The sequence below is a fragment of the Macaca thibetana genome, chromosome 4 (genome assembly GCF_024542745.1).
Source record: "Macaca thibetana thibetana isolate TM-01 chromosome 4, ASM2454274v1, whole genome shotgun sequence".
Taxonomy (NCBI): domain Eukaryota; kingdom Metazoa; phylum Chordata; class Mammalia; order Primates; family Cercopithecidae; genus Macaca; species Macaca thibetana.
Genome location: NC_065581.1, coordinates 107,508,640 through 107,523,510, shown reverse-complemented (window position 1 = coordinate 107,523,510; position 14,871 = coordinate 107,508,640). Strand labels below are relative to the sequence as shown.

Below are 14,871 nucleotides of genomic sequence, written 5' to 3'. Positions count from 1 at the left end.
AGTCCTTGTGCTGATTATTTTTATGCATAATCAGAGAAATGCCTTTCCTTGAGTCCCAAACCCCATTAATTTTCCTGAATCTGGAAAACCTGGTTGTGACCAGCACATTCCAGGCACCCAGCCCAACTTTCCTCACCTCATCACTGTGTGCTGCCTGATGCCTCTATTGGACGCCCCACACAAGGAATGAGATGCCCAGACCCCCCAAGAAAAGGTGGGGACAGGGCAGGGGGACTTTCTGATTCCACCTTAATCAAACCCCATTTCAATCCCTGAAATGAACGTTTCTCACTTAATCCCAATTCTTCACACTTGTTTTAGGATGTGATTTAATATGAAATGTGAAATATTTGCTTTGTGGCACTCGGGTCTGGTCTGCACACCGATTCCACGGTGCTAATCCCCTCAGAGTGCTGCAATTTAAGACCAGAGCTGGCAGGAAGCCCCTCACTCTCTGGGGAGCTGCAGCCTGTCTGTGAAACCTACTCAGGGAGAGAAACCAGGGAAAGGGACCAAGCAGCAAAGCAACTATGTCTAAACTGCCCCCAGGGGAGCCCTGTGCTCCTCTGACCCTCACAGCTCCATAGCACCCAAGGACCAAAAGCAGGAGGCCAAGTTTACCACCTGTCCTCTTTGAGAGGTACAAAATACAGCATTGCACACTCTTTTCCATCTTTCTCTCATTTTTCTGAGAAGCAGCAGTGGTTAAGAATGTAAGTTTTGGGGCCAGGCATGGTGGCTCACACCTGTAATCCCAGCACTTTGGGAGGCCAAGGTGGGCAGATCATCTGAGGTCAGGAGTTTGAGACCAGTCTGGCCAACATGGCAAAACCCCATCTCTATAAAAATACAAAAATTAGCTGGGCACGGTGGCGCACACCTGTTGTCTCAGCTACTCAGAAGGCTGAGGCAGGAGAATCGCTTGAACCTGGGAGGTGGAGGTTACAGTAAGCCGAGATCACGCCACTGCACTCCAGCCTGGGCAATGGAGCAACTCTGTCTCAAAAAAAAAAAAAAAACACAAGTTTTGGAGTTCTATATTAGGTTCAAATTCTGAATCTACCACATTCTATAATATCTTGGACAAATCATTTTAAACTCTCAGCAGCAGATTTAGTTTCCTCCTCTGGAAATTGGGATGGTAGCAGCATCTATTCCATAATGATTTTGTAAAAATTAAACAGGGCAATTTGTGTGAAACTCCCAGGATAGTGATGGTAAATAGAAAGAGATCAATCCAAGGTAGCTGCTAAAACTATTTTATTGCTATTCTCACACAGAGTGCTTATAAAGAGGAAACGAGGTGGTTGTGGTTGGTATAAAAGAAGGTGCTGATGCTTTGGCTCTCCTGGGTACCATGTCTTTGCATTGTTTAGGTGACTCTTGGATGTCTCCACATCTGTATTTCACTGGCGTTGTCTCGTGTAGACCTACGCACAGCAGAAATAATGCGTATTTGTGGTTGCGTCTATTAGAAAAGCCAACTAACATTATATTCATTTTACAGGTAGAAAAACAAAGATAGGAAAAGTTTCTATCTCTTGTGCGTGGCAAACCAAAATGAAAAATGCAATCCCAGTTTCATAATTCACCATATACTAGTCCCAGCAGTGGGCCTGTTAGTGATGCTTTGGAGGAGCTCCCAGAGAGAAACCCCATGACAGTGGCAGCAGCAGGAACAGCAGTAGTCTTCTCATTAGTTCGGGTGATGGTTTGCCTGGGAACAGAGGCTAATACATGCTACTCCAGTGAGATACTGACAGTGTGACCCTCGGTTTAGTGTGTACCCCAACGCCATGTGCTGCAAAATCAAGGCAGATCTGAGAACATGTTACTGTTGGGACCAGGGATATGGGTTCGACACCACGGCTCACACCACGCCAGGGGACTCCATTCAAATGCTCTGGGACACAATACACTGTGACTGATGCTCCCTGTCATTATGCAAACTGTGGGCTGAAGAAAAAAAAAAGAAGAAGAAGAGAAATGACTCCATTCCTGCTCTCTCCCAACCATCCACATGAGAGGCTAGTGCCTAAAGAGAAAAAACAAATTCATGATCCCTGGAAGCAGGAACAGTCAAGGGATTTTCATGAACAAGAACAGCTGATATTTCATTATTAAGCCATTTGTGATACTCAACAGTGATGCTGCTCCACTTGGTGACACCAGACCTATATCCATCTGTGTGTTGACAGTGCCTTGTTCTATGGAGGGATTAGGGCATGGTGTGCTGGGAAACGTTCAACACTTTGCTGCCTGGGAAATAAAAGTCTTGATTTCCCAATTTCCATGGTGTAAGTACTGCCACTATGGTCATTTTCAAGTTACCAATGTGATTTGAATGCAGAGTTGGGAAGGGGAACACATCTTTTAGGGTTATGGCTCCCAAGGACATGGGGACAATGGAGAAAACACAACACAGAAGTCAAATAAATAAGAATTCAACAAAATTAGAATCTGAAGAGGTGTGACTAGGGAAAATGGAAATCACTTGTAAGAATCCCTCCATATATTTGCAATGATGCTGATTTTTCTGTGCATAGGTCTATACAAGTCAACCCCAGTGAACTACAGATGTGGTGATATCCAAGAGTCACCTAAACGATGCAAAGACATGGTACCCAGGAGAGCCAAAGTATCAGCAAAATCTCAGCCAAAGCACACAAGAGACTACTGAGGAGGGGGATCTAAAACATTTTTCTTACTTATGAAACAAACAAAAAAAACTATGAGAAAGCTGAAAGGTATAAGATTTTCTGAGTTTAAGATTGGAGCATACTTATCCAAATTCTATTCACTCTTCAATTATCTCTTTTGAAACTTTGTCACTTGCTCCCCAGGCTTCCAATTGCTCATTCCTCAATTTCTTCCTCTATGAAATGTGTGTGCTAATCATGAATTTCCTATCCCACAACATGATACAACTACCTTTTTTTAATTGATACATAATATTTGTACATATTTACGGGGTACATGTGATATTTTCTTACATGCACAGAACCCACAAGGATCAAGTCAGGGTATTTAGTATATCTATTGCCTCAAGCATTTATCATTTCTATGTAATAGGAACATTTCAAATCCTCTCTTCTAACTACTTTGAAATATGCAATACATTATTGTTAACTGTAGTCACTCTACTCGGCTATCAAATATTAAGAATGTATTCTTTCTATCAAACTGCATGTTCGTACACATTGACCAATCTATCTTCATCCTCCCACCAACCACACACCCTTCCCAGCCACTGGAATCTATCACTTTACTCACCACTCCCATGAGATCAGCTTTTTTAGCCTCCACATATGAGTGAGAACATGTGATATTTGTTTTCTGTGTCTGGCTTAACATAATGACCTTCACTTAATGTAATGACCTCCAAGTCCATCCATGTTGCTGCAAATGACATTCTTTTATTCTTTTTTGAGGACAAATAGTATTCTATTGTGTCTATATACACATTTTCTGTATCCATTCATCTGTTGCTAGTTATGTAGATAGATTCCGTATCTTGGCTTTTGTGAATAATGCTGCAATAAACATGTGGGTGCAGGTGTCCCTCTGATATACCACGTTCCTTTTCCTTTGGATTAAAACCCAGTAGTGTGATTGCTGGATTGCATGGTAGTTCTATTTTTAGTTTTCTGAGAAATCTCCATACTGTTTTCCACGGTGGCTGTACTAATTTACATTCCCACCAATATCATCTTGAACGCCCTCCTAACTACCTTTTAAAATGAATACCAAACCACAGAAAGTTCACTGAGGGCATATTTTCACTCACACCTTAGATTGCAAGAGCTTGAAATTCATAAGTGCTCACCTTTCAGAATTATAAATCCTAGAATCCCTAAAACTAAATATCAGCAAACAAAACTTGAAAATCAATTTTTAAAGAATGTCACTTGAGGGTAACCTGGACAAAATCTGAGAAACCTCTGTTCAAAGGTATCAGAGAACTACCAAGACAGAAAAGACTTGAAATTCCAAGATCCTTCAAAAGAAAGGAAGTCACTGGCATCACTCTTTCCCTGTAGGCACTTCTATTTAAAAGTAACAGCAGAGAGGCTGAGAAGCTGAGCAAAGATTTCAGGCATCTCACAGAGCTGAGAAGGCAAAGATTGGAATATAGCACTCACCAAGAAAGAGAGTCCTACTAAACATCTGATGCTTTTAGTTGGGACCCCTCAAAAGTTATTCCTAGGAAAATATATGCCTTTCTATATAGGAGTATATGGAGATATATAAGCCCCTAAAAATACTGGAGATGAACTTGAATCAACTCAACATCTGGTTAAAGTGATCAATTCCTACATTTACTACCCACCAGAAGCAAAAATAAATTCTCTTGAGAGGAAAATAAAATAATTTCAATAATTTTATACAAACTGAAACATAATCAAAATAATAATTTGATCAAAAGTAACTAGGCAAAGCCAGGCATGGTGGCATGCATTGGTAGTCCCAGTTACTAGGGAGGCTAAGGCAGGAGGATCACTTATGCCCAGGAGTAAAGACCAGCCTGCAAAACATAGCCAAAAAACTATCTTTAAACAAATAAATAGGCAAACCAATAAAAAGACAAGAGTGTGCCAAAAAGCAAAAGAAACAAAAAGAAACAGAAGACACAAGAGATAAAGATATATTAGAATTATGACACAGATGTGAAAAAAAACATGTTCAAAGAAATAAATGAGAATATGGACAATTTCAGTTGAGAACTATAAATTATTTTAAAAGAATAAAAAGGAAGTTTTGTACAGAAAAAATTAATCACAATTAAGAACTCAATGTGTTTAATAGCAGATTCAACATGATAAAAGAGAGATTTAGTCAAATGGAAGGTAGTTAATAAGAAAATATATAAACTGAAGGACAGAAAACCAAAAGAATGCAAAGTACAAAATAGAGCATAAGATATATGGGACAGTCAGAAAATGTGTCATATTTGTACCTGAAGTCCCAGAAAGAAAAGAATAAGATAATCAGGTGAGAGATGAATTTGTATCCTGCAAACTTGGCCAAGCTGGTATTACTTTTGCTAGAATTTTCTTCCCTGAATAGCATGGATTCATGTGGGTTACAAGAGATGTTTTGTGCTAGCTTCAGAAAACAGAAGTGAGGTAGCAGGCATACTCCCTTCCACTCAGAAGGTCTTAGCAAGGCACAGGGTGCTACTGCCACTCACATACTTCATCATTTACCTGTGGACTGAAATCCTGTCAGATTTCCTTCTTCCAGTAGAGGAGATGGAGCAAGATGGCTGAATAGAACCCTCCAGCAATCATCTCCTGGCCGAAACACAAAATTGAACAACCATCAAGGCAAGAAAGCACCCTCAGAATAACTAAAAAATCAGGTGAATGATCATAGTACCTGGTTTCAACATAATATCAAGGAAAGAAGCATTGAAGAGGGTAAGAAAGACAGTCCTGCATTGCCTACATCACCCCTCCACCAACCCCAGGAAGCATGGCACAGAGAGGAAATCTATATGGTCGGAGTGGCGAGCGTGAAATGAGTGTGGGACTTCATATTGGAAGTCAGTGCTGCCCTGTCACAGTGAAACATAAACCAGGGCAGAACTGTGCTGATGACTATGAATGGAGCATTCTGACCAGTCCAGGACCAGAGAGGAATGCTCCACCCCAGTGGGGGGAAACTGAGTCCCAGCTGGTTCCACCACCAGCTGAGTAACGTGCCCTGAGGCTTGGAATAAATATGACTGGCAGTCAGGCCACAAGGACTGCAGTCTTTGCACAAGCCCTGGTGCTGCACTGGTCTCAGAGGCAGTAGATTTGTGGTACAACCAAGTGTGACACCAGCTAAGGTGGCCAAGGGAGGGCCTATGTCACCCCTCCCCCAACTCCTGGCAGACACTCAGAGACAGACTCCTTCTGATTCAAGGAAAGAGAGTGAGAGACATTGCCTGATAACCCAGGGAATTCTCCCTTCTTTTCCCTAACAGTCCATATTTAAAAGCAGCAGAACAACATCAAATGCTGGCAAGGATGTAGAGTAACAGAAACTCTCATTTGTGAGTGGTGGGAATGCAAAATGGCACAATACTTTGGAGGGCACTTTGGCAGTTTCTTATAAAATTAAACATTCTCTTACCATGTGATCCAATAATCATCCCCCTTGATATTTACCCAAGTGATTGAAAACTTATATCCACATAAAAACTTTCACACAAATGTTTATTGCAGCTTATTCATAATTGCCAAACCTTGGAAGCAACCAAAATATCCTTCAGTAAGTGAATGAATAAATTGTGGTACATCCAGATAGCGGAATATTATTCAGCACCAAAAAGAAATGTGTTATCAAGCCATGAAAAGACATGGAGGAATCTTAAATGCATGTTACTGACTGAAAGAAGCCAATTTGAAAAGACCACATACTGTATGATTCCAATTATTTGACATCCTGGCAAAGGAAAAATGATGGAGACAGTAAAAAGATCAGTTATTGCCAGGGGCTAGCAGAGAGGGAGGCCTGAACAAGCACAGCAGAGAGGATTTTTAGAGCAATGAAACAGCTCTTTATATATACTGTAATGGTGGACACATGGCATCATTTATTTGTCAAAACCTATAGAATATACACCACCAAGAGTCAACCCTAATGTGAACTATGGACTTTGGGTGACAATGATGTACCAATGTAGGTTTATCAGTTCTAACAAATGTACTGCTCCAAAGTAGGATGTTGATAGTGACAGAGACTGTGTGTGATGGGGGAAAAGGGTATATGGAAATTCTGTACTTTCAGCTCAATATTTTTTTGAGACAAGGTCTCGTTCTGTTGCCCAGGCTGGAGTGCAGTGGCATGATCATGGTTCACTGCGGCCTCTACCTCCTGGGCTCAAGTAATCCTCCCACCTCAGCCTCCTGAGTAGCTGGGACCACAGGCACATGCCACCATGCCTAGCTAATTTTTTATATTTTTTGTACAGGCAGGGTTTCACCATGTTGCCCAGACTGGTCTTGAACTCCTGGGCTCAAGCGACCCTCCCACGTCAGCATCCAAAAGTGCAGGGATTACAGATGTTAGCCACCATGCTCAGACTCAATTTTTCTATGAATTTGAAACTGTTTTCAAAAATAAAACCTATTTTTTTAAAGCAGCAAGGGGAGAAAAGCACGTTACCATTCAAGGAAGCAACAGTAAGACTGACAACATACTTTTCAATAAACATAGTGGAAACCAATGAACAACAAAATCACATAAAAGGGCTAAAATAATGTAACTCCCAAACTTTAGAATTATATTTGAATTTTATACCCAGCAAAACTACCCATATAAAAAGGAAAACAAGCTGCTTGGGGATATAAAGATCTGAAAACAGCATTGCTCCCACACTAATATGAAAAAGCTGGACAATCTGAAAGTTCATTACTTTCTAAACACTATCAGAGAACTTAGGTTTCAGAGAAATCAAATGGACCCATATCTAAAGAGATATAAATCTAAGACCTTAAGGGAAAGATTAGATATGAGCACTGGTTTCCCAGAGGTGGACACAAGTGTATGCTTATAACAGGAGTTCAGCGAGCATAGTTAGTGAATTGCTGAAAGCTGTGCATGCACTGGCAAGTGTGTGAAGCCCCTATGAGTCAAAGAAATTGGAGAATCTTGACCGGGCCTGGTGGCTCAGACCTGTAATCCCAGCACTTTGGGAGGCCAAGGCAGGTGGATCACTTGAGGCCAGGGGTTCAAGACCAGCCTGGCCAACATGGTGAAACCCCATCTCAACTAAAAATATAAAAATTAGCCAGGTATGGTGGAGCATGCCTATAATCCCAGCTACTTGGGAGACTGGGGCAGGAAAATCACTTGAACCTGGGAGGTAGAGGCTGCAGTGAGCCGAGATTGCACCACTGCATTCCAGCCTTGGCAACAGAGTGAGACTCCATCTCAAAAAAGAAAAAAAAAAAAGAAATTAGAGAATCTGTCCCTTCTTCAGGCTGTTTTTCCATGGACCCCACTGGGAGCTCACAAAAATTGAAAAGAGCCCTACAAAAGTGTTCCTTGAGGTGTAAAACAGGAGAAAAGAAGAGCAAACACAATGGGAGGGGTGCAAAATCCATCCACAGCCTTCTCTTGTATCACCCATCTGAAATAAATCCTTAATCTGTGCAGGGAAAGGCAACAAACACTATTTTCCTTAGGGCACCAGTGAAAATGCTTCGCAGCTGGTGGAAGAGAACCAGAAAAAAAATACCCTATCACTATGAGGAGATGGGGAGTAAGAAATATGCGCTGGGTCCAGCACTACACTCAGCAGAGGAGCAGCAGCACTGAAAAGCCAACACTTCTGAGTCTTGGAGACATAGTGCCTGTCTAAGACTGAGGTTCTATCAGAACAACAGAGAATATTCCCCTCGTTATCCCACTACTACAAGGCTAACTAGCACTGAATAACAGGTGAGAGTATAGAACTTCTGGGCCAAGGAGAGAAGAGGGACAAGAGTGTATAAACAGACCTTCTCTGAAAAAAAAAAAAAAAGACGACAACGACCACTTTAAAATGAGCATGGAACACACATTGAAGGAAAAACCCTCTGGCAAATCTGCCCCTTCTCTAAACAGGAGGTGTCATTAGAGAAATCTAAGGCTTGTAATGCACTGAAGTTAACCATAGCAACAACAAACCTCAGTCCAACCTCATCCCTAACTAGCTTATTTCACATCCCAGCACAGAAGGCCCAGCAGGAACCAAAAGTGTGCTCATCCCAGCCTACAGAATGATTGACCCTAGTTTACTACATATGTGAGATACCTGGCTTTCAGCAAAAAGTGAAGCAGCATGTGAAAAGGCAAGAGAATAATAACACTCTCAAAGAGGCAAGGCACTCATCAGAACCAGAGTCAGCTATGATGGAGATATCTGAACTATCTAATAGAAAATTTTAAATAACTGTGATTAATATACTAAAATCTCTAATGGAGAAGGTAGACAACAGGCAAGATCAGATGGGCAATTTCACCAGAGACGGAAACTCTAAGAAAGAATTAAAAGTAAATGCTAGAAATTTTAAAAAATGACAGCAACGGCAATAACAAAAAGTAGCAGAGATGAAGAAAGTCTTTGATGAACTCATCAGTAGATTTGACCCAGCTAAGGAGTGAACCAGTGATACTGGTTCATAGGAATCACCCAAACTGAAAACAAAAAGAAAAATGAGGACACACACACATGTATATATACATATACACCCTTCACATATTAAACTGCTGAAAACAAAAGACAATGAGAAAAACCTCAAAGGCAGCCAGAGAAATAAGACACATTATATATAGGAAAACAAAGTAAGAATTAAACAGCCTTCACATCGGAATTCATACAAGTGATAAAAGAAAAAAGAAAAAAAAGCTGTCAACCAGAGTTCTCTACACAACAAAATGAAGGAAAAGTAAAACCTTTTTCAGACAACAAATACTAAGGGAATTCAAGGGCTGGCAGATATGTTCTACAAGAGTGTTCAATGAAATTATTCCGGCAGAAGGAATATAACACCAGACAGAAACTTGGACCTATGCAAAGAAATAAAGGAGACTAGAAATTGAATGACTAAAGGTACAATAAAGTTTCTTATTTTTAATTGTTCTAAAAGGTAACTGATTCTGTAAAGAAAATATAGGCATGTATTGTGTGTTTATCACATATGAAACAGAAAATAAATGACAATCGTAGCATTCAGGACAGAGGGAAGAACTGGGGATGTACTGCTGTAATATTTTTACACTACGTATGAAGTGGTATAATACGCTTTGACTGTAGACTTTATTAAAGATGTGGGTTTAAACCCTAGAGCACTCACTAAAACAAATTGCAAGATACAACAATATCAATAAAGGAGAACAATGAAAGTTTTTAAATGGTCACTACACATAAGAGAAGGCAAACAGGGGAGGATTAAAAACAAAGACAGATGGAACAAATAGAAAATGGCTAACGAGATAGATTTTAATATAGATATATCAGTGATTGCATTAAATGTGAACAGTTTAACCACACCAATTAAAAGACAAATTTGACAAACTGGACAAAAAAGCAAGACCTGTCCACATGATGTCTACAACAAACTTTCTTTAAGCAAAAATACAAAAATAGGTTCTTGGAAAATGGGAAAAAAAAGACTAATGAAAAGAGAGTTGGAGCAGCTGTATCAATATCAAAACAAAGCAGACTTCAGAACAAGGAATATTATTAAGGATAAAGAGGAACTTTATATAATGATAATCCATTCTCCAAGATGACAAACCTGCCCTAAATGGACCTAACAACAGAGGTTCAAATTACATGAAGCAAAACACCATGAAACTGAAAGAAGAAACAGACCAATCTACAATTGTAGTTGGAGACTTCAATATTCCTCTCACAGGAATCAACAGAACAAGTAAACAGAAAATCAGTAAGAATATAGGGCTGAACAACACTATTGATCAAATTGACCTAAAGCAGAATACACATTGTTTACAAGTGTACATTCCTTAAGAGAGACCATATTCAAACCTTAACAAATTTAAAAGAATAGGAATCATACAGAGTATATTCTCAGACCATAATGGAATCAAACTAGAAATCGGTAACAAAGATTTCTGTTAAACTCCAAAATATTTGGAAATAAACAATACACTTCTAAATTACGCATGAGTCAAAGACAAAATCTTCATATTTTGAACTAAATGAAAATAGAATTACAGTATATCAAAATTTGTTGCAAGCAACTAAAGCATTGTTTAGAGAGAAGTCTGTAGCATTAAATGCTTATGAGGGAAGAAGAAAGGTTTTCAATCAATGCTCTAAGTTTTCATTTTGTAAAACTAGAGAATAGCAAATTCAACCCAACATAAGCAACAGGAAGGAAATAAGAGCAGAAATCAGTAAAATTGCAAACCAAAGAAACGAAGCCATGAGAAAAGCATTTTCAAACAGAATCTGACAAAATTCATTACCACAGATCCACATTTTCATAAAGAAAATGACTAAAACAAGTTCTTCAGATAGAAGCAAAATGATTCTGCATGAAAACACAGAGAAACTGTGTTCGGAATTGGTGGGTTCTTGGTCTCGCTGACTTCAAGAAAGCAGCCGCGGACCCTTGCTGTGAGTGTTACAGTTCTTAAAGATGGTGTGTCCGGAGTTTACTCCTTCTTCCCTGTGGGTTCGTGGTTTCGCTAGCTTCAGGAGTGAAGCTGCAGACCTTCCCAGTGAGTGTTACAGCTCATAAAGGCAGCGTGGACCCAAACAGTTAGCAGCAGCAAGATTTATTGCAAAGAGCCAAAGAACAAAACTTCCACAGCCTGCAACCTGAGCCAGCTGCCATTTCTGGCTCGGGCAGCCTGCTTTTATTCCCTTATCTGACCCCACCCACATCCCACTGACTGCTCCATTTTACAGAGAGCTGATTGGTCTATTTTACAGAGAGCTCATAGGTCCGTTTTGACAGAGTGTTCATAGGTGCATTTACAATCCTTGAGCTGGACACAGTGCCAGACGGAAAAGTTCTCCAAGTCCCCACTAGGTTAGCTAGACAGAGAGTTACCTAAATACAGTGTACCAATTGGTGTATTTACAATCCTTGAGCTAGACACAGTGTGCTTGCTAGACAGAAAAGTTCTCCAAGTCCCCACTAGGTTAGCTAGATACAGAGTAACAATTGGTGTATTTACAAACATTGAACTAGACACAGAGTACTGATTGGTGTATTTACAAACCCTGAGCTAGACACAGAGTGCTGATTGGTGGCTTTACATCCCTTAGCTAGACATAAAAGTTCCCCAAGTCCCCACCAGATTCAGGAGCCCAGCTGGCCTCACCCAGTGGATCCCGCACCTGGGCTGCAGGCGGAGTTGCCTGCCAGTCCTGCACCGTGCACCGGTACTCCTCAGCCCTTGGGTGGGTGATAGGACTGGGCGTCACAGAGCAGGGGGCAGCGCCCGTCCGGGAGGCTTGGGCCGCGCGGGAGCCCAAAGCAGAGAAGCGGGGGCTTGGGCATGGCGGGGGCAGGTCCTGAGCCCTGCTCCGCGGGGAGGCAGCTGAGGCCCAGCAAGAATTTGAGCCCAGCGCCGGAAGTGCTGAGGGACCTGGAGCAACCGCCGCAGCTGCTGGCCCGGTTGCTAAGCCCCTCACTACCCGGGCCTGGCAGCGCGGGCTGGTCCCTCCGAGTGTGGGGACCCACCGAGCCCGCGCCCGCCGGAACTCACGCTGGCCCGCGAGTGCCGCGCACAGCCCCACTTCCGGCCCACGCCTCTCCCTCCACACCTCCTCGCAAGTAGAGGGAACCGGCTGCGGCCTCGGCAGCCCAGAAAGGGGTTCCCACATGTAGTGGTGGGCTGAAGGGCTCCTCAAGCGCCGCCAGAGTGAATACCAAGGCAGAGGAGGTGCCCAGAGTGAGGGCTGCTAGTACATTGTCACCCCTCAATACAGAGTATTAGTTTCCACTTGCCGCTGTAATAAATGGCCACAAACATCATAGTTTAAAACAATGTGTGTGTATTATCTTACAGCTCTGGAGATGGGAATTCTGACATGGGTCCCACTGAGCTTAAAATCTGTGTCCACAGGGCTGCATTCCCTTCTGGAGACTCCAGGGGATAGTCTGTTTCTTGACTTTACCGGGTCTAGAGGTCTCCTGTGTTCCCTTGATCAAGGTCCTGTCCGCCATCTTTAAAGCCAGCAATGCTGAGCTGAGGCCTTCTGGCACTGCCATCTCTCCTTCTCCTCTCCTGCCTCTGTCTTCCACAGTTAAGGCTTCTAGTGATGATTAATTGGGCCAGCCCAGGATAATCCCTCTAAACTGATGAGCAGCCTTAGTTCCTCCTGGAACCTTTATTCCCCCTAACATATTCACAGTTTCCAGAGATTAGAATGAGACGTCTTTGTGGGGGCAATTGTTCTATCACACACAGAAAGAAACGAAGAATAAGAGAAAGGATGACTATGCGGATAAATCTAAAAGAATGCTGGCTGTCAATAATGACTGATACTTTGTGAGGTCTTATATATATTTAGAATTAAATCCTGCACAAAAGGCAGGATTGAAAGTAAATAGAGTCAGACTTTTTAAGGTGTGTGCGTTGTCCAGGAATAGATGTGCAACTTTATATTCGAGTCTAATAAGGCAGTGCTATTGTAATCTCTGGGCCCTTGGATAACCAGTAAAGGAGTGTATAACTTAATACACTCCTTTATTGATAGCTGATAGACGTGGGACATGGAATATTTTTGTTTTTTGTTTTCTCTGTTGCCCAGGCTGGAGTGCAGTTGCATGATCATAGCTCACTGCAGCCTCAAACTTCTGGCCTCGAGCAATCTTTCCATCTCAACCTCCAAAGTAGCTGGACTACAGGTACGTGCCACCACACCCAGCTAATTTTTTTTTTTAAATAGAGATGGGTATCGCTGCATTATCCAGGCTGGTCTCGAACTCCTGGGCTCAAGCGATCCTCTCACCTTGGCCTCCCAAAGTGCTAGGATTATAGGCATGAACCACTGCACCCAGCCAGGAATAATTTTTAAACACATAAATAATCCAAAAGATGGGCAAGAAAGGAGAAGAAAAGGAATATAAAACAAGTGAGATAAATAGAAAACAAATTTTAAGATGACAGATCTAAGTTCCAGGAGTGTCATTTGAGAAATCCATAGCTCAGAAATTTAAGGTGAGTTGCCTGCAATCACAGGGCTTATTAGTGGATGAGAGCAGACAGCAATTCTGAATCCCAGCCTCTCTCAAAAGCTCATTGTGCCCAACCCCCAGCCGCCTCTAGGGTGCTCCCTGAGCTCCTCCACGGTCACCTGGGCTCTCCTGGTAATGGCCCCCCTTTGCTGCCAAGGCACCCACACCTCCTGGATCAGTTTCAGCTTGATGGGAAGCTCTTTGTTTCTATAACTGCATGTTGTGGTCATGTACAGGTGTGTCTGCTAAGATTTATGACCATAAGCAAACGTCTGTTGCTGAGCCCTTCTGTAGTAGCAGCTGAGGTGCTGCTTGGTGCAGCAGGGGCGCCCGGGGAACGCATCTCACAGAACAGTAAATTACACACCTGAAGTGAAAGAACCGTTCCCAGGCACAGACAGATCCATTTTGCACTCAGAAGCATCCCACGCACAGCCGTGAATACTTGCATTAGTGCCAATTAATGTAAGGTGGTACCAATTCAGAGAGGCCCTGAATTTGCTCTAGGGGATAAAAGTGGAGGTGGGGGAGGCGAGGAAGGAGGAATGAAAAAGAGAGTTTTCCATACTAAATGGAAGCATCTCTAGGAGAGTCCAGCAGCTGGATGACTTGGTTAAGAAGGAGTGACCCGCCCACTTTCTTCCATTAGACATTTTACTTTCCCCAGCTAAACCACAACAACAAACAGAAAAGAAGCGGACAAGGAATGGTTTAGACGCAGGATCACTGATGTTGTGGGAAGGAGCTCCGTGAATCAGGACCTCTCACCACGCATGCTTCATGGGGCTCAGAGCATTTCAGCCCAAATGAGAGTTAGGCAGCAGCTAAAAATTCCAACACTGCCTTCCCCTCCCACCCATATCCAGGCCCACGTGTGGGGTGAGGCAATTCAGGTATGGTATTACAAACAAGCCCCTCATAACTCTTCATTTTAAAAATCATAATATGCTTGATTTTTATGTTTTCAACAGTCTTCATACTCTGTCTTTAGTAGGACCTTCCCACCGCCTTGATAACCTTCACTGTGCTTCAATTTATTGTGTTTTTAGATGAAATTCATGACCATTGGTGCCTTCGCTACCACAAAAAATGAGACATAAAGGAGTAGGCCACACCCACCTGAGCTTTCGCTCCCCTCACACCATCCTGGCCACTGGAGAGATTTGCTGTTCAATTC

The 14,871-nt window shown here is 42.2% G+C and overlaps 1 protein-coding gene across 1 annotated transcript; it reads right to left on the bottom strand.

Annotated features, from left to right (window-relative positions):
- Positions 1-1,272: 1,272 nt before the first annotated feature.
- On the bottom strand, positions 1,273-12,337 carry LOC126953432 (uncharacterized). The gene is made up of 2 exons (XM_050788864.1): positions 11,833-12,337; positions 1,273-1,430 (listed from the first exon to the last, which is right to left on the bottom strand). The coding sequence occupies exons 1-2, from the start codon at positions 12,335-12,337 to the stop codon at positions 1,273-1,275; spliced, it is 663 nt and encodes a 220-aa protein (XP_050644821.1).
- Between the last annotated feature and the right edge of the window lie 2,534 nt (positions 12,338-14,871).

Bases quoted from the DNA above. Each gene is read 5' to 3' on its own strand.
- LOC126953432 (XM_050788864.1), bottom strand. From the start codon at position 12,337: ATGTGGGAACCCCTTTCTGGGCTGCCGAGGCCGCAGCCGGTTCCCTCT. The intron at 1,431-11,832 runs GTGAGGCCAGCT...TGCTGTGCGTAG, and splicing joins CCAGGTGCGGGATCCACTGG to GTCTACACGAGACAACGCCA.